The 18087-nt window shown below is 47.1% G+C and overlaps 1 protein-coding gene across 1 annotated transcript in view; it reads right to left on the reverse strand.

The window, feature by feature from the left end:
* Positions 1–553: 553 nt before the first annotated feature.
* The window catches only part of SV2C (synaptic vesicle glycoprotein 2C), a 187089-nt gene continuing 169555 nt past the window's right edge, over positions 554–18087 (reverse strand). Inside the window, exons 10-13 of the mRNA XM_024563580.4 lie at positions 16663–16796; positions 15109–15312; positions 14476–14635; positions 554–3613 (exon numbers count right to left, since the gene is read on the reverse strand). Of these exons, the coding sequence (XP_024419348.3) occupies positions 3430–3613; positions 14476–14635; positions 15109–15312; positions 16663–16796 (682 nt within the window). The 3' untranslated portion in view covers positions 554–3429. The remainder of the gene's footprint in view (positions 3614–14475; positions 14636–15108; positions 15313–16662; positions 16797–18087) is intronic.

Consider the following 18087-nt stretch of genomic DNA (forward strand, 5'->3'; position numbering starts at 1 on the left):
TTTCTGAAGGCCTAGATCTACCTGAGACCAGGTCTCAAGAATAAAGTGGAGTACGGAGTCAAGAGAGCCAGCTATAGGGTGTGGCCTTGGTGCTTGGTGCAGCGATCCGAGAGCCTTCGTCTGACCGTGTGGTCCCTTTCCTGGGCAAGCAATGGGAACCGTCCCCCCAGCACCGAATCGAGACCATGCGGCAGATCCTACAAAGCTGGGAGCACAAACAACACGAGCATTTGTTCTCTGGACTACTACCCCATCGGGACTTCCCAGACAGCTTCCTGAGCTCTCGCATGTGTGCCTAGCGCCTAACTTTTCAGTTTCAAAATTATTTGGTGCTTGTGAAGACGAGTTCAGCATCAAAAGGTAATCAGATAAACCTACTTTCATAAAGATCCTCTAGAATCCTGAACTAGTCCCAATCCTTTATAGACAGGGAAACTAAGGACTAGGGACGTTCCATGACTCACTTTCTCACCAGCAAGATCTGGGTCTCATTGTTTAGTGGTGGAGCTAGGGCCTATCTGTCTTACCTCCTAGGGCCAGCCTTTGGGTCTGAGATGACCCCAGCTGCTGGGTTTGGCTTCCAAGGCATAGGACTGCACAGAGCTGGGGCTGTGACACCCATGACTTGGGGTGGAACGTGGCACAGGGTTTACAGTTTGGAGTGGCTGGGTCGTCTTTCCTACTGAGAGGACCCAGCAATAATAATAGGATTGAGCCACATGCTGGATTGATTCCAAACAGCTATGAGGAAATTTAGATAGAAAAGGAGTTAGAAATAGAGAAGCAAGTGGGGCTGTTTCCTAGGCTTTCGCTTTTGCATACACTCTCCCTTTCCTCCAACTGCAGCTGAAATGAGATGCTGGGTACAGGTCCCTGTGCCAGCAGCCTCCTACGTTGGTAGAACTGAGAGTTTCTTTTTAATGGCACAGCTATATCTTAATCCAGCTAACCCCAGAACAAGCCAGACAGGCCACACCACATACTTTGGGAAGAACCTGAGCTCTCAGAAAATCCAGGTGATAGGGACAACGGGAGGGAGGCAGAGAATACTGCATGGAAGGTAGAAAGGTGGCAACCAAGAAGGTTTGTGACCACAGACTGTCCAGATTAGAATAGATCCTTCTTGGGCCACCTGGGAGGCGACAAGAAGGCCAAGAAAGGCTCTTCGGAAGGGAAAGCATGGTGGCCAGTCTCATGAGGTGGGGTTCTGCTGGTTTATCCTGTTCTGACTCAGGCCAGTATGCAAAGCAAAGTCTGCCCAAACCAAGCTCGGCAGCGTGGGAGACGGTGAATGCTTGTAGGGCTACGGCAGACATTGGAGGCCTTTCTAAAGTAAAGACAGTCCACTTAGCACAGTCAGCTCTCACAGAGGACGAGAGAGCAACACCCGTGTACACTTCTGTTTTTCTTTTGAATGGGTCAGTGGAGATATACACCTTACGTTTGCAGTTATTACTGTACATGCCACATTCAATTAAAAAAATGCCTGCTCAGGTCCCCCAAAATGTCTTCTTTTAAGAAGAAAAATCAAGGGGTAGAGAGGTGGAGAAATAAGTCTGCAGGGAAGAAGAATAACATACAGGTCCCTTCTTGCTTTTGATACTATCTTTCTTCTCCAACAGTATTACAATAGGTAGAAGTGAGAGTACATTCGGTTTCTTTCCTTGCTTTGTTGATACCAGTCTAATAGCTCTCGTCTAGTCTTTGTTGATTTTCCTTCTGCCTGCCCCCTTAGTTTTGCCTTTGAGTTTTCCTGATGTTCTGGCCCTGAGCCGGCTCTCCAGGGAACTACCCTCTTCCTGCCAGCCCCCAGCCCCAGGCTGCCCCCCTCTTCAGACCTGAATTACTTCAAGGGGGAGTCGATTAATGGCTTATGTTAATGAAAGAAGCTTTTCAGAGTCTGAACTCTGCCGTCTGGAGCTCCAGGAGGATCATTAGGAAGGGGAGAGGGAGGCAGGGGGCCTCTGGGGTTAAGACAGCTTTGCATGTAATGACTATAGGAAACAAAGGCTCTCCTTAGTGAGGCCCGGGCTGAGGGCTGCTGGAGATGCCTGTAATAAGTAAGAGGTAACCCCTCACAAGACATGGAGAGTTAAAAAAGGAATATTGTTTTAATATGGGATTTATTCCTGGCTACTGGTCATTGCTGCAAATCTGAGAGAAGGCTTCAGATTTCAAAGATGAGTAAAAGGGCTGAGCTTGGAGGAGGGGCAGCCCGGAGGGGTGAGAAGGTCACATAGCTGACAGCTCGTGGGAATGTCCTGCTGACCCTCTCTTCCAGGCCCAAGCAGATTCCACAGATCAAATGAGCAGCCAAAAACCACCAGGAGAGGCCACCGTGTCTGCCAGAGGGCCCCTGGAGAACGGCAGGCTGTGATTTCACACAGAACACCCCAGCCCAGGGGGGCCTGCCTCAGGGATGCTAGCTACAAAGCCCAGTCAAACACTGGGGCCACTGTCCCTCGCGGTATTCTTTTGCATTTCCAAATGGCTTGAGCTGTGAACGGCTCCCTAGTTTGCAGTTTGCAACTGCGTGGATGACTGACCAGCCCTCCACTAGGGACAGTTTGGCTGAACGGCAGTCAGGTAGGCAGACCCAATGTTGAGAGAGTGGCTTTCTTTTCCTGAATCTGCTTTCTGGCAAGATCAGTGGCAGCTGGGGGTGGGGGGCTGGGGTGGTGAAAGATCTCTCTCTGATCTCTGATTTTCTAACATTCTGAACCACACGTCACAGTCACAGACCTTATTTCCTCACATTTCTCGGACGTTTCATCGAGCTTTCTGGCGGACATCTTGCTTATGCAGCTCACGCAGACCTTTGCTCTAACTGCAGAGCCTTTGTTTTTCTTGTCAGGAGAGTCACCTTAAGTGTCATTCCTGAAAGAGCTCCACCCAGTTCTTTTTGGTACCACATGGTTTTCTTTGAAAGGCCCTGCTGTTGCAGCTAGAAATGCGGGGTGTCCTTTTCTAAGTAAACAGGAAATGTCACTCTGTTTGAAAAAAAAGAGAGAGAGAAAAACCGAATCCCTCTCCTCAGCACAAATGCAATAATACGCCAACTTATATTTCCTGTGGATGTGGAACTAGGAGCGGGATCTGTTTCTTAGAGCAGTGCGGCCCTCTTAGCCTCCCGCCCTCCAGCGAGCAGAATCTCAGGGAGGCCCAGCTGACTGGGACAGTTTAAAGAAATGCTTCCATGGATTTTGGGGAGGCAGTAGCAACACAGGAAAGATAACAATGGGGGGGTAACCTCTGCAAAATCACATTTAAGGGGCAAGATGATATGCATCTAAATTTTAGTCACAGCAAGAGTTAGTGTTCTCATATTTGACCACCTTTCTAAATCTGGGAAATCTGAAGTCTTGACTCAGTCAGGGGAGTGGACACGGGGCAGGAGAAAGAAACACAGGGTGCATGGCTTGTCTCCCGTTACATCAGGACCTGGGTTTGTGTGTCAGGCAGGCGCAGCCCCACTAGTCCCCCACACACGAGCACAGTGGAGGCCAGCAGGATGGGGATTGCTTTGGTGATGCTGACCAGGGAGCCGAATATTAAGTTCCCAAGGACGGCCGCAGCTTTGCAGAGTGCGTTCAAGAAGCCAAAGCCCGTTGCCCTGTGAAGGAAGGAGACACGGACAAGGTTGACAAATGACTTCCGCAAACATGCCATATGATCTCCAAGTTTTGTGTGTCATTAGAGCAAGAAACTAAATGCTTGTCAGCACATCTGGAGATGGAAACTCCAGCTGCTGGTACTGTTCCTTCAACCCTCTGTTGGCTTTCTCTCCACCTCCAGAGGTTCTTTGCCCATGAGTTCCAATTTATCAAGAGAGGAAATTTCAGAGCCTGAGAAAAGATTCTTTTCTCTTCCAGACTTAAATGAAACTATGACAATGTATTTCTTAGCATTTTTTTTTACTTCCTATTTTTTCCTAGCTTAATTGATGTGTGAGGTTTTAAATAATTAAATCCTATTTTCAAGAAAACCAGGGATGAGTGGATTATATTCCTCATCTTCCCGGTCCCCTGGAGGTGAACTACCAGGCTCTCTTCCCAAACGTTTCTGGCCACAGGCAGAAACAGAATGCTGAGCTGGGAGGTCCATCCATGAGCTAGTTAGTGACTCAGGTCTTACGTCCTCTTCAGAGGTCCAGGTGGGAAATCAAGTCCAAGAAGATATTACCGAGGAGAATTAGATGGTAGGCCTGGAGATCTCGCTCACTCTGCTGGCATTTTAGATGTGCCAGTGGCTTGTCAATAAGACACGCCCCATTCCTTAAGGCATTCTTTGGAAGAGAAAACCTTTACTACTTTATGTGTTGAGTGTGACTTTATTGTAATCTTCTAGGGAGGAAATTAAATCTTGTTCACGAGAGTATGAATGCCACAGACATCACGCGGTAACAGGAATTTCTGCTGCCTTTACGCCAGTCCAGGTTTTGTCTGTCACTAGGCACCTGTGTATCAAAGGCTATTGAATGTAGGTAATCGTCAGATACATTGTTTCCCCTCCAGAGGGAAATGCATTTTATGTGCTGCAAAAGGAAGCATTTAGCACACAGCTTTTTTATTTTTTATTTTTTGATTGATTTGTAAATCTGTAAGGGTAGGTTTTTCCTCATCGCTACTGTGCTGGTCCTGAGGATACTTTCTCCAACATGTAGGTATTTACTGAGGTTATTATCCAACCATTCCCCTTCCCACACCATAGAAGAAGAGTCAGCCCTCCCCTGTGCCTGTGAGTTAGTGCAGGGCCAGTGGCCTCACGGCCTGGAACAGGCAGACCGGAGATGGGGCAGCAAGTGTGGACTTTCTGTTTGGCCATGACACCTACAAAGTGGAGAAAGGAAGGGGTGTGGCAGACAGGAACTTCTTGAGAAGAGGGTAAGCTAATTTTGTCTTCTTCTTCTTTTTGGCTGGTTTTTAAAGAAAGAAACTAGTCATAGCAACAACCACCAGAAAGAAAAGGAGATTTCATATACTGATAACTTTTTTCAAATGAAATTGCTTGAGGCTACGCATTGGATACTGAAAAAAAAACGCATCACTCACTGCCTCCTCCATTTCCATGGAATTAATGACATGAGCTGAAGTTTAAAAAAATTAATAGACATGTTTTGCTCCCATTAACTGGGACTTTTGACTTCCCATCAGGAAAACTTTATGCGTGTATTTAACAAAGTAGTCGATAGTGCTCTGTGCCAGGCACTATTCTAAAAAAAAAACATTAATAGACTTTTTGGAGCAGTTTTAAGTTTACCAAAAAAAACCAAACCCCCAAAACCAACTGAATGAAAAGTAAAGAGGGTTCCCATTCACTACTTTCCCAGTTTTCTAAATATGGTACATTTGTTACAATTGATGAGCCAACATTAATACTTTATTATTAACTGAAGTCCACAGTATAGACCTTAAGGTCACTCTTGATGTTACGTACCCAGGGGCTTTGACCAGTGTGTTGCGGCATGTACCCGCCATCATAGCATCATACAGAGTGACGGCTTCGCTGCCCTGAACCTCCCCTGTGCTCCCCCTGCGCATCCCTCCCACCCCCGCCCCGCCATTGCTGGCAACCACTGATCTTTTTACAGCCTCGCAGTTTGCCTTTTACAAGATGTCATATAATTGGAATCACACAGTATGTAGACTTTTCAGGTAGGCTTCTTACACTCATTTTAAACTACAATTTCATTTCTAAATGAACAAATAACTCTTATGGTAGGAAGATAAGCTGTATTGTTCTAGGAAAAAATGGGTAGTAAGTATGTTGCTGATAAGAAAGAAAAACATTCTTCTATATGAAGGAGTCTCTCAACACTGAGACTGCAGAATGACCCATGAAAAATTTACGTCTGTGTTGAAATAACCATATTATTCCCCAGCCGTAAGCCTCTCGTATAACTCAGAATGGGGTGTAAAATGCAGGCGGCCATCCTCATGTATTACTGCAGCTGTAACAGAGGAAAGGATGACTTCCTGAGATTCCTGTGTAGGACGGAGAGAGATGCATCAGGAGCATCTGCTGTCTGGAGTTTCTAAAAAAAAAAAGATGATCAAGTCCTTACTTCCTAAGAATCTCCTTTTTCCTTTACCAAGCAGAGGCGGTCCTTCAGATAAAAAATCTGGTGTGGGTGCAAAGCCTCCTTAAATTAACGTTGGCATTCAAGAGAACGTGACTGTCCTTTCCTTGGATAAGTAAATTATTTCTTCAAATACTTGCAGCTGAAAGGGTTTGATTTTCTATGCATTGGAGGCACAGCTGTCTTAGAAAAATCATTCTCAAAATCCTTTCCCTTGGGGTTTATGTTGTTTATATTAAAGTAAAGAAGCTTTTAGTTTATTTATCCCCTGTTCTCATGTAAAGGAAGAGCGTTAACTTTTGCAGACATGCAAAGCACACATCACCTTGTGCTCCTGAAGGCCTTTGAGGGTGGGGAGCTCAGAGCTTGCAGGGCCCCCACTGGCCACCTTAGCGGCCAGACAAGCTACTGCATTTCTGATCAGCCCGAAGGTGTCCCATGCTCTCTCTTAGCCAACCATCACTGAGGAGGAAGAACGACATGATCTAATACCTTTCTATAATCTCTATCCCTCATTCTCCCATCTCTCCAGCCAGAGTTTTGTTTTCAATTATTGCTCAACATATTTATTTAAATCTCTTAAATGGAACCCTCCCCGCCCCCCGCCCGTGATGGCAGCAGCCCTGTTTGTTCCTCGTTCCACGAAGGTGGCCCTTCTCCCTGTGCCATTGACTCCCTCTGCCTGAGAGCCTGGCACTGATGCGGGCAGCTGGCAGGAGACGTGGCCACCAGAGCGTCCCCTCGCTGCAGCTGGACTGCGGCTCCTTCTTCAGGGCCTTCACAATCTAGCAAGTTCTAGTTCATTGATATCATTTTATGTCCGAAGTGGTGACTGAGAAAAGGAAACTGCTGGCTCGGTTCTGGACAGAATGAGGGTAGTTTTGCCCTCCTATCCAGCCTCTTTCTTTTTGGTTTTTCTGACGCCAGGGCAGGGTCAACTGGGGTGTTTTGAGGCTCCTGGGAGGAAGAGAGGGACGCTGACTAACGGCAGCTCTGAGTTGGTGCCTGGCACCGCCAGGCACTGTGCAGGTGTCAGCCATTGTTTTTATACTGGCGAAATATCTGCCCATCAACTGATGAAATTGTCAGGAAAAAAACATTTTAATGCTACGTTTTGAAAAGGCCTGAAATGGTGAAGATCCAGACTGAGCTCATGGAATCCACCTGTTATAGTGTAAAACATGAGCATTCCCTTTTCTAGTCTGAACTTTTGGGAGGGAACTTCCCCTGGACAACTCTGCCTAATCATTGGAAGAAGTTTCTCAACACGGGGCATTTGGGAAAGTACAGGCAATCCTTCAATCGGGAACACATCGTGATCTGAAGACTCATCCGGAAGGTGGCTATTTGAAACACAGAATAAGTTCCATTTCTCTCACAGTAACAACATTACAAATGATGACTGGGCCCTTGGGTCAACCTAAAAAATTTATTTTAACACTGACTCTGTCTAAGCTGTCGGACTACAATACTGAGAACACCAGAAACCTCTTGAATATTTGTCTAAAAAGCAAGTTTGCCCTAATAGACTCCTAATTTACATATTCTTCTCTGCACTCCTTCACCAATCACTCATGAAGCATCTATAATGTGCTGAGAGCACTAGGCACCAGGGACCCCAAAATGAGCAAATGAAGTGCCCTGTGCACTGGGCAGGTGCACAGAGACCATGGCAACAACCTACAAAGTGCAGTGACACAGGTACCCCGGGGTATCACAGGCGCAGAGGGTGGGAAGCGATCTCAGGCTGGGGGTGGGGGCAGGGGAGGGAAGGCTTCTCAGAGGGGATGGGTGAGAAGAGAACTGGTTGGGGGGTAGGCGGAGCTCGCCAGGTACAGGATGGACTGTGGGCAGAGGTGGTGTTCTCTGCCTCTCAAAATATCCTCACGTCTTCCTAACTTATCTCTGTGGTACCCCAGTGTGGTGGATGGCCTGCACCCATTCAATGGGAAACAAGTGTCCCACTTCCTCATGTAGCTGTTCTCAACTTGGGGTGATGGCAGCAATCTGGTTGAACTAGGGTGCACGGACATATACAAGCACAGCTTCACCCAGGGGTGCTCAAACCTGGGTGCAGTGTCACCCATGGAACTCTGAAACACGGTGATATGGCAATACCAATGCTCAAGGCCATGTCCGCAGAAATTCTGATGTTACTGCTCCAGTGGGGGCCCAGGTGTTGTAGGTTTGGAGGCCGCTGTGATTTTAAGGCGTATCCAGGGCTGAGAACCCTGCAGTCTCCCAGAGACACCTGTGTTTTGATTTGGATTTACTGTTACATACTACAGGAAATTATGTAAGCAAAACATCCATTCTACTGCCCCAACAAATGGTTTTTATTTCTGAATCCCCTTAAGTGTGCTTCCAATCATACCCATATTTTTATATATCACAGACTTCATAGAAATTTGCCCTCTGCCTTTCCCAATCAGTAACATAAATATTTGCCCCATGTCACTGATGCTTTGTTTAAAATGAAGTGATTTGCATATAACCCTTATTTCTGTAGCCACGCTGCTGGATAGTTAGGAGCTTTCCAAATCTGGGGGAACACAAACGATGTCGCAGTGAACACCTTCACACATAAGACCTCCTCTGTTCGGCTGTGTTTGTTATGGCGGCTCGGGCGCTGCGACACAGCCAGGGAGAACATCTGTGATACGGCGCTGGGGCCGCAGCAGAGCCCTGGGCACAGGCCTCACCAGCCTCTTTCGTCTCCTCCCTCTCTGCTCCTGCACTGTAACCTCCTCTCTCGCGTATCCAGCTTTTACAGCTCATCTGCACCAGAGGCAATCAGTTTCCCACCCAGCCCTTCCAACTCTGGCTCAGTTGCTGTAGGTTGGACAGGCAGCCACAGAAGCTGGCCCTGATGGACTACGCCCCACCCCTGCTCCCCTTAGGTGCCGGTGGCAGGGCTACCTGGCTGGAGCCAGCCTTAGTGAGGTCCCAGCCATCTCCGGGACGGGGCTGTGTAGTCTTTACATCCATTCAGCACACCCCTTTCAGGACTGGCACAGGGGTGCACAGGACCCTTGTGAAACGAATGGAGGGATTTCTCGATAACTTTAAAATAGGTTGGAAGTGGATTTTTGTAATGGATATTTCACCGGGCATTAGTTGGGCCATATTTGTTCATTGTTGCCAGACTAACATCTTGCTTTTTCAGAGGGGAAAAAAGTATCTAATTTCACATACTTGAGTCAGAAAAGGCTGAATTGCTTTCTGGTCTTCAAAGAAAGGGGAGGTTTGTCTCATCCAAGTAAGCAGTGGCTGTACGCGGTGTGTGAGGTCTGTGTGCATCTCCTTAGCCTGGGAAGAGGGCATCCCACACCCCTGCAAGCAGGGCTCTCCTCACTCACCCCTAAGTGGAGAAGGGCTCAACCCCACAGCCGGGAACCCCTGGGCCCGAAGCAGCCCTCCATCTCCCTCCCATCCCCACTGCCATCCCTGGACCCTCCCGGTGCTTATTCCTGTTGAGATGCAAATATTCATGGACATGTGATAATGAAAGCCTTTGTGCCTTATCATTTATCTGGTAAACTTAGCTAGGAAGTGAGGGCCTGGGCCAAGGTGAGTAGTGATGGAATGAAAGGGAGCTTTGGGAGGCAACTTGGAGTTCATCTAAGGCCAAGGTTCACCAACATGGCTGCACATCCCAAATGCCAGGTGGGCTTCCTAGAAACAGATTCCTAGGCCTTCACCGCAGACCCCCCGGGAGGGGTTAGATTTGTCTGTTTTGGAAGTGGCACCGCAGAGCCCCACATCTGCGCCTGGGGCTACATGACCCAGGGCAAGTTACCAGGCCCCTCTCTGTGCCTCGTTTTCCTCATGAGAAAATGGAGTAAAACGACCTACTCTTGTAGGGTTGAAGCAAGGATTAAATGAGGTTAAATGAGGTCATCTAAACACACAGTTCAGTGCCTGACTCGCCCTCCGTTTCTCAGGTTCGGAGGCCAAGCCCCAGAGAGGTGACATGTGACGGCAGAGTCTGCGATGCGTGGGGGAACGGTGGCGGCATTCACAGGGGAAGGGGCTACCGCACAGAACAATGTGTGTTTGGTCTTCACCCCCAGTTCTTGGCACAGAGCTCCTAAACACAGTCAGAATTTCCCAAGTGACACTCTTTTGTTATTCTTCAGGAGCCCCCTTTGAGCACACCCATGTTTAGTTTGCCCTAATGAGGTGACTTAGGGTGTCCCCCTCGAGAGCTTTGTGTTGGGGCTGGTTACCAGAGAGACCAAGGTTGGAACTTTCAGTGGCCTCTGTGACTTTCACCTACTGATCTCTGGGCGCACGGGGCAGGGGGCAGGGTGTGGAGCTCTGTAAAACTCTTGAACAGCGAGACCTGATGAACTTCCAGGGTGATGACTACAGGAAGGCGCTGGGAGGGCGGCACACTGGGGACAGGGCACGGGGGCTCTGTTACCCTCCTCTCGTGCCATCTCCATGCATCTCTCCCATCTGGCTGCCCCTGAGCTGTAGACCTTAAAAAATAAATTAGTAAACATAAATATTTTCCTGTGTTCTGTGAGCCAATTTAGTAAATTATTGAACCTGAGGAGGGGGTCATGGGAACTCTAACTTATAGCCAGTAGGTCAGAAGTACAGGCAGCAATCTGACATGTTATTGGGGTCTCAAGGGGGGCATTCTTGTGGGGCTGAGCCCTTAATTTGTGGGATCTGACACTGTCTCCAGGTAGGAGGGTCAGAATCGAGTTACATTTGTGAGATGCCCCGTGGTGTCCAGAAGTGAAGTAGGGAGAGTAACGGCAGAAGTGTAGAGCTGACTGTGTTTGCAGTCATTGTCTTCTTCATCTTTTAGGCACAGAAAAGTGATGCTCAATAAGTACATATAACTTTAATTTCAAAGTTACCTGCCTCTTTTTGAAATGATTTAGGGTAGTTTATAGTTTATAAACGACACACAATTAATAACATTGGAATAAAAGAGGGAAAACAGGGATGAGGAGGAGCAAAGCAAATATCTGGACCACGCAGATTTAGCGGGCTCTCCACCCCCCCGATTGCACAACAGAGAAGGAAATATGAAGAACTGCAAAATTTTTATCATATTGTAAAATAAGTAGCCACATGGAGCAGCCACTTTAAAATGGAGTCGCTGCTGCCATCCAGAGGAACTGCCTTGTAGGTCTTACGTTTCAAATCCTTGGAATGCCAAAACAGAGAAAAGTAACCTTTGGACCGGGCCTAAGGCAACACTGTCCCAAAGAAATGTTTGCAGAGGTAACAAGGAAGCAGATCTTGTGACTACCAGACTAACCACCACTGGACTGAAATTGAAAACATTGTTTAGAATTAGCTTCACTCTGTTAGTTTATAGGCACTTCTTCCTTCTAGTGAGGTTCCTAATCGTCCCCCCTCCCTTTCTCATGAATGCCCCTTCCCTTAGTCCCCTAATGGGACACTATTTGGGTTCCTGCCTGAATCAGGGCTCACAAATAACTATTCCTTTTGATCTCAGATAAATGCTTGTTTCCTCTCACTGTGGCCGTGTATTCTTAGGTTAACAATACAAAGTGAAGACACAAGAGCAGCAACTCTGAGGGGTCCTAGAAGCCCCTGCATAACAGGGAGTGGGGGATAGGGAGGGGTGGGCTCTGCAGAAAGGACAAGCTGATTGTCATGGGCAATGTCCTGTCCTCATTGGTGTTTTCACAGAAAACGCAGCTGTGACCCCTGGTAAAAGTCAAAGTTATAACCTTAAAGGTAAAATTTGTAACATGGTTGACAAATGTGGCTTTCAAATGTTACAACTTTCGTAGTGCCTAGACTATAGCTGACAACTATGTTCACTGCATGTAACCATTCCGACCTCGACCTTGATAGGAGTTGGGTGTTAAGTGGCTCGGGAGGCTACTTTTTAGCTTGGGACCTGGAATCAGAGCGTCCTCTTCTGGTCACTAAGGGCAGATTCTAGAAACTGGGCAAGGAGCGGGCAGTGCTAAAGTTCTGTTAGGAAAAATTACAGCCTCTAACCAGAATTCTTGTCAAGACATCTATTCTGTCTCCACACAGAGACTAGAGGGAATTTGCGCACAAAGGCATTGGGGGTTTTCTCAACAGCAGGGCCAGAGGTCAGCGGAGGGCTCCTGACGTGACCCAGAGCTCCACGGCAGAGAGACAGAAGAGAAGGTTTTAGCCTGAAACAGAGTAGGTGGTACTAGCTAATTCACCGAGGCCTTAGCAGTGCTGCTCTGGGGCACAAGTTATCTCTGAATCATTGAAGGAAGTGAGGACCCGCAAGTTATCTCATAACAACTGCTGCAGCGAGGCTGGTGAGAATGCTCCCTGCAGACCTCGGAGTCACTGCCCGAGTCACATGACAGGAATACTGTGATCACGGGCAGGTTTCCGGAACAAGCAGGCCTCCTCTGAAGTTGACATTGTCCTGCCTCTTCCTCTGCAGCAGCCTTGTCAAACCTTCTTTAGATGGCTGGTCTGGGGCGTCTCCACCCAAACACCCACCCACCCTCGCTCCTCCCTGGGGCGCAGGCTCGCATGGCGGCCTCCCAGACTTCACCTCCCCCACTGTCTCTCCCATAGGCACTTCCCCTAATCAAATCTGTGCATGTTTAATCCCATCCTGACCTCTGTTTCTTGGAAGAACTGAACTAACAGAAACAGCAATTTCTGTTTTTATCTTAGTTGACAGTTAACCTTTCTGACAACAGCTGAAAATTGATATCCCAAGTGTCTCTGCATAGCCCGAGAAAACCCTCCTCTGTTTCAAAGGCCGGACAATCCTGACTCTATCCTCCAGCAGCGGGGGTTCCATGGTGACAAAGCACACACACACACACACACAAACAAAAGGCAAGGCTGTTTGTCTTCACTCATGTCGAATGGAAAAACAGTACTTATTTTAATCATTCAGCTGCTGAAGCTCTACCCCCAAATCCCTTCTAGCCCTGTCTTTGATATGAAGTGCAAAGTCTCTGTGTCTCCATTTTGGGGCAAGATGCATCATTTTCTTCTACTAGCAACCTTTTTTTGGTAACTGGGAACATGTTGGGCTTTTCATCCAATAGATAAGGAAGGTCAGGAAGATAGCTCTCTGTGCTTGCTTAATGCAGAGCCGATGCAGACACTTGCAGATGCAAGGCAAGTACCCTCTCAGGACTGCGTAGTGGCTCAAATGTGGGCCAAGACAGGCTGTTAGATTCTATTCCTCACCGCCTTGTTACAGCTTCTCACACTGTTGGTCAGCAAATTAAGGCACGCACCCAATTACATTCCTTCGCCGGTTTCATTGTGAGACAGGATAGTAAGAAGCCAGGAAAATTCCTCGGCAAATAGAGTAGGGAAACTGAGATAGAAAGCCGATTCAAACTGGCCTCCTCCAGCATCCTGACTCACCCGCCTCCTTCTCCTGAGCATGTCCCTAAAGCATTAAGCCCTCAGGACAACGGGTTTTTGACCCGCATCAGATCATCTTAGGAACAAAGCCTGGGGTCTGTTGACCACAGAGACAGAGGTTTGGTCAAACTAGAGATAACTTCTAGGCCTCATCTGTGTTTCAGCTCCAGACCCAGAAAACAGCAAAACCAGATGAAGCCACACCATGGCTGATGTTAGGACCTGCTGCATTGACTAACGACCCCCTGCCCCGGCGCCACACCATCAGTGGGGACCGTGACCCTGACCGTGACCCTGATGGAAACACCTGGGAACCTTATGGGTATGGTACTGAGATCCTTCTCTGAGACCTCCCCTACAATTCCTGCCTTTCGAAAACAGATGAAAAGCATGAAGACAAGGGCTCAGCGCGACACAGGCTCTCTCCCTCTCTCTGGAACACACCCGTGCCTCCCCGCTTCTCTCCTAAGGCAGGTGTCTTTGCTTTCTTTCTCCAAGGTCCCTTCTTTTGCCTCAGGAACTTGTTTCCTGAGACCACACAGCCTGGCTGGCTCACTTTTTCTGCCTTTGTGACTTTTTTTCCAAAGGACCAATGCACTTAGGTCCAGGCTCGACTCTTCCTCACATTTCCAAAGGGCCAAGGCAGCTCCACCTGGGCCCACTCCTGTCGCTGGGATCTTGCCTCTTCTATGTGAAGCTCTTCCTTTGTTTCCCTGTGTCCAGCTTTAATAAATGTGCTCTCAAAGCCACCGGGACTTGGGTTGCGAAATCTTTCCTGCACAAAGTCAAGAACGGAGAGCCCACCTCACCAGTAACAATTGTCCTATTAAGTCCTGCTAGCAGCTATATCCCCCAACATTTTCCTTTTCGACGATACAAGTGAAACCTACAACTTCACATGCCAGATAGTTTTGGATTTTTACTTTCTTGGAAACATGGTAATTTTGGCTTATTTTCTATGACTTTTCAGTGGTACTGTGGGGCTGAGTGCCTCTTCCTAGAGGCCCATTTCGACATACCTCCGGTCCGTGGGGTACAGCTCCACAGTGACCACATCGAGAGAGTTCCAGGCCGAGATGGTCAATCCATTGTACAGACACAGCATACCGATCATCATGGACTCGCTGGTGCCGAACCAAAGAAAGAAACAGCTGATCCCCGAAAGCACCATAGAGCCACCTGCCGACAAAGCAGATAAAAGGCTAGGATATTTCCTGTCACCTTGGCAGAGCAAAGACCCTGGGGTCTTCAGGGTCTCCCAGCAACACAGATCCCAAGGGGAGGCTGCAGTCTGGGCTTGACAAAGCTCAGGTACAGGTCTGTTCACCTGGACGAAGGGTTTGCCTCCCTAACTGCCTTCTGAACAGGGCAAGCATGAAATGTACATCATTAATTACTCAGCTGCTTAAGTGGAAAAATATACATTAGTCGCACATAATTAGTTTTCTGGTCTGTGAACTCATGGAAGCTGCTCAAATGAAATGCAATTAGACGTAATTTTCATTAAAATTTAGTCTTAATGAAAGGTCTTAAGGGATTTCTCTCATCTCGGTGGGATGTAATCCCTAAGGAGGCAGCAGGGACAGTGGGAAATGGGCTCCCCCTGGGTGGCAGGGGCAGCTCTTTCATTTTACAGGGAACTAAGCACTTGCCTAGCATCGTTAAGCGCCCAATTCTGTCCATCAGGAGAGCGGACACGATGTTCCCTGGTAACACCGCCAATGTTCCCAGGAAGTTGACAAAATAAATCCAGTAGGCACTATAGTCATCATCAAAGGTGATCTGGCATCCCGTTTTATTGTGAAAAAATGAGCAGTTTTGAAATTCACTGTCAATGAATTTGTATTGCTCAAAATCTGTGAAAATAAAGAAAGATAATTCATCAAGCTCTTAATGGTTGTACACCAGTATAAGAAAGCCAATGAACTTCAGAAAAAATGGTGATATTGTGGATTTTTGGAGGGCTCAAGGCCTGGATGGTTTGACTTTTGGTGTCTTTGCTGGCCCAAGTGCAAGGTTTAGGATGTTACATTACAAAGCAGGGTTGGCCCTCTGTCCACGTGGACTCCACATCTGTGGGCTAAAAAAACATATATTACGTCATCGCTGATGTGTACTATAGAGTCAGGCCCAGGACGGATGAATCTGCACTAAACATGTACACGTACTGTTTTCTTGTTTTCCCTAACAACATAGTGTAACTATTTATATAGCATTTACATTGGATTAGATGTTATAAGTGACCCAGAGATGATTAAAGTTATGGGAGGATGTATGTAGGTTATGCAAATACTACACTACTTTGTGTAAGGGGCTTGAGCATTCATGGATATTGGTGTCCATGGGGGTCCTAGAACCAATCTCCCTGACACTGAGGCATGGCTACCGCTGAATGAACAGCTTTGTTGAAAAGAGGAATGAATTAAGTTAAAGAATCCAGTTATCTTCAGATTTCTTTTGATTGACCATTGCTAATTTTAGTACTTGTTTATGCCTTTATGATGTTAGTTTGTTCTAATTATGTTACATAAAGACTATCATTACAGTACTAATGGCTTCCATACAACAATTACAGAAACACTTTGTTTCAAAATATGCATAATCAGTCATATTCACCATCTCTGCTGACTGTAGTTCAGGCATGCTGCCTTAAGCAAACACCAGGTTTAGAAATAAGGATCATCAAAACAAATAAACTACAGGTTAATTCTTCACTTTAAACATCACTCACCAGAGGTGAGGGGACGAAGAAGTACGAACAGATAGTTACAGAAGAGCCATGGGATGTGAAGCACAGTGTAGGAAACGGAGCAGCCAAACACCCTACCTGTGCATGACCATGGACATGAACAGTGGCGTGGGGGTTGCCTGAGGGAGGGCGGTGCTGGGTAGAGGGGGGCATAGGGGGAAAGATCAGGACAACTATAATAGCACAATCAATAAAATATCATTAAAGAATAAAAATTATTCACCAAACCATTTATTTTTCAACTTTGAACTCCAGCAAGTCCCATTTGCATTGAATCTGACAAAAACAAGTAATACACACTTAACTTTGATCCAACCTGATTTAGGGAATGCCTTGGTTTGCACTTCAGTCTCCACTCCCCCATCGGCCCCTGCCCGCACTGCCGCGCGGGTGCCACACCTGTGTGCGGCAGCAGGCCCTCTGGCGAGGCCTCGGCGGGGCTAAGCGGCACACATACCTGTGTGGTCGAACACAGTATCAATAAACGTGCAGTTCTTGAAGTAGGTGTTGACTGACGTCACATCCTCAAAGGTGCAGGCCTTAAAAACCGAATCCTTAAAAGTTACAGATTTGAACTTGACCCCTAGGAATCTGCTCAACACACAAAAGATTCACATCAATGGTTGCCCATCAGGGTTCAGAGCAAAGTCAAACAGGCTTAGACATGGGATGCTCCTCTATGGCCTCTCGATTATAAAGGACATTCGTTTCTGCGTTTTCTAAGCTCTTAGCTTTCCCCCCTTTTCCTCAGGCAGCCCATCCTTTGGCTATCCCTTGCTCACCAAGCTTATTTTCCACCAGAAGACGAGATGGCATTCAAAACAACTTCACTTAGCTTTTTGCAATGTTGGTAAAAGGTTTGGGGGGTTTGCAGCTGCAGGTAGAAAATTTGGAGATTACCTGTGGCTACTAATTCTTTATTTCTTTATCTTTAAAGATTTTATTTATTTATTTTTAGGTAGGGGAAGGGAGAGAGAAAGAGAGGGAGATAAACATCAATGTGTGGTTGCCTCCCACACACTCCCCACTGGGGACCTAGCCTGCAACCCAGGCATGTGCCCTGACCGGGAATCAAACCGGTGACACTTTGGTTTGCAGGCAGGCACTCAGTCCACTGAGCCACACCAGCCAGGGCTATTAATTCTTTATTTTTTAATCTTATCTTCTTGCTCCTTCCCATAAGGCTTCATTTGAAAATTCTCTGTTTGGGGTTAATGGCTTGAACTCTAGGATGTGCTCCCATACACAATTCTAATGGAAATCTGCTCTTTAAACTGAAAACCCAAGGTTTCTTCATTCTAGTGCGGGATTACCCTGAAGGGAGCATTCTTCATTTGCATAAGGAAAGATTGACTCAGGGGTCGGGAAACTCACAGGTCACACTCATTCCAAGAACACTTCTCAGAGCCCACAGGTGCTCCTTGCACCCAGTGGGACGACGAGAGCTCCGCTCATTTTTGGAAACATGAGGAATGATGAAACCTGCTCACCCACAGTTTTGGGTGCTGCAAGAGGTGGTAAAAATGGTAAGTCATAACGATCCTAGCAGCTGAGGAGAGTCTGTGATTCGGACCTGTCCGTGTTGATAAGGACCCCCAGGAGACCTGGATAAATGCTCAACATTTATTGTGTTGTGGTAATTTATTGCTAGACTATGAGTGTATACTTAGTCACTGGGTGGAAAATGCTTGTTCAGCGGAGGAAGAAGTTTTGATATCAAATGTCATTCTTCTTAGGGGCAGAAAGGGACTAGTCCTCCTTGACAAGTGAGACGACTGACTTAAAAGTAGTTTGCTAATTTCTGAGTAGTACTTTCAAAATTGTTCTCACTCTAGGGATGGACTGTGCACTGCGGCCTAACAGAGCAACCCGCTTCAAAAGC

The sequence above is a fragment of the Desmodus rotundus genome, chromosome 1 (genome assembly GCF_022682495.2).
Source record: "Desmodus rotundus isolate HL8 chromosome 1, HLdesRot8A.1, whole genome shotgun sequence".
Taxonomy (NCBI): domain Eukaryota; kingdom Metazoa; phylum Chordata; class Mammalia; order Chiroptera; family Phyllostomidae; genus Desmodus; species Desmodus rotundus.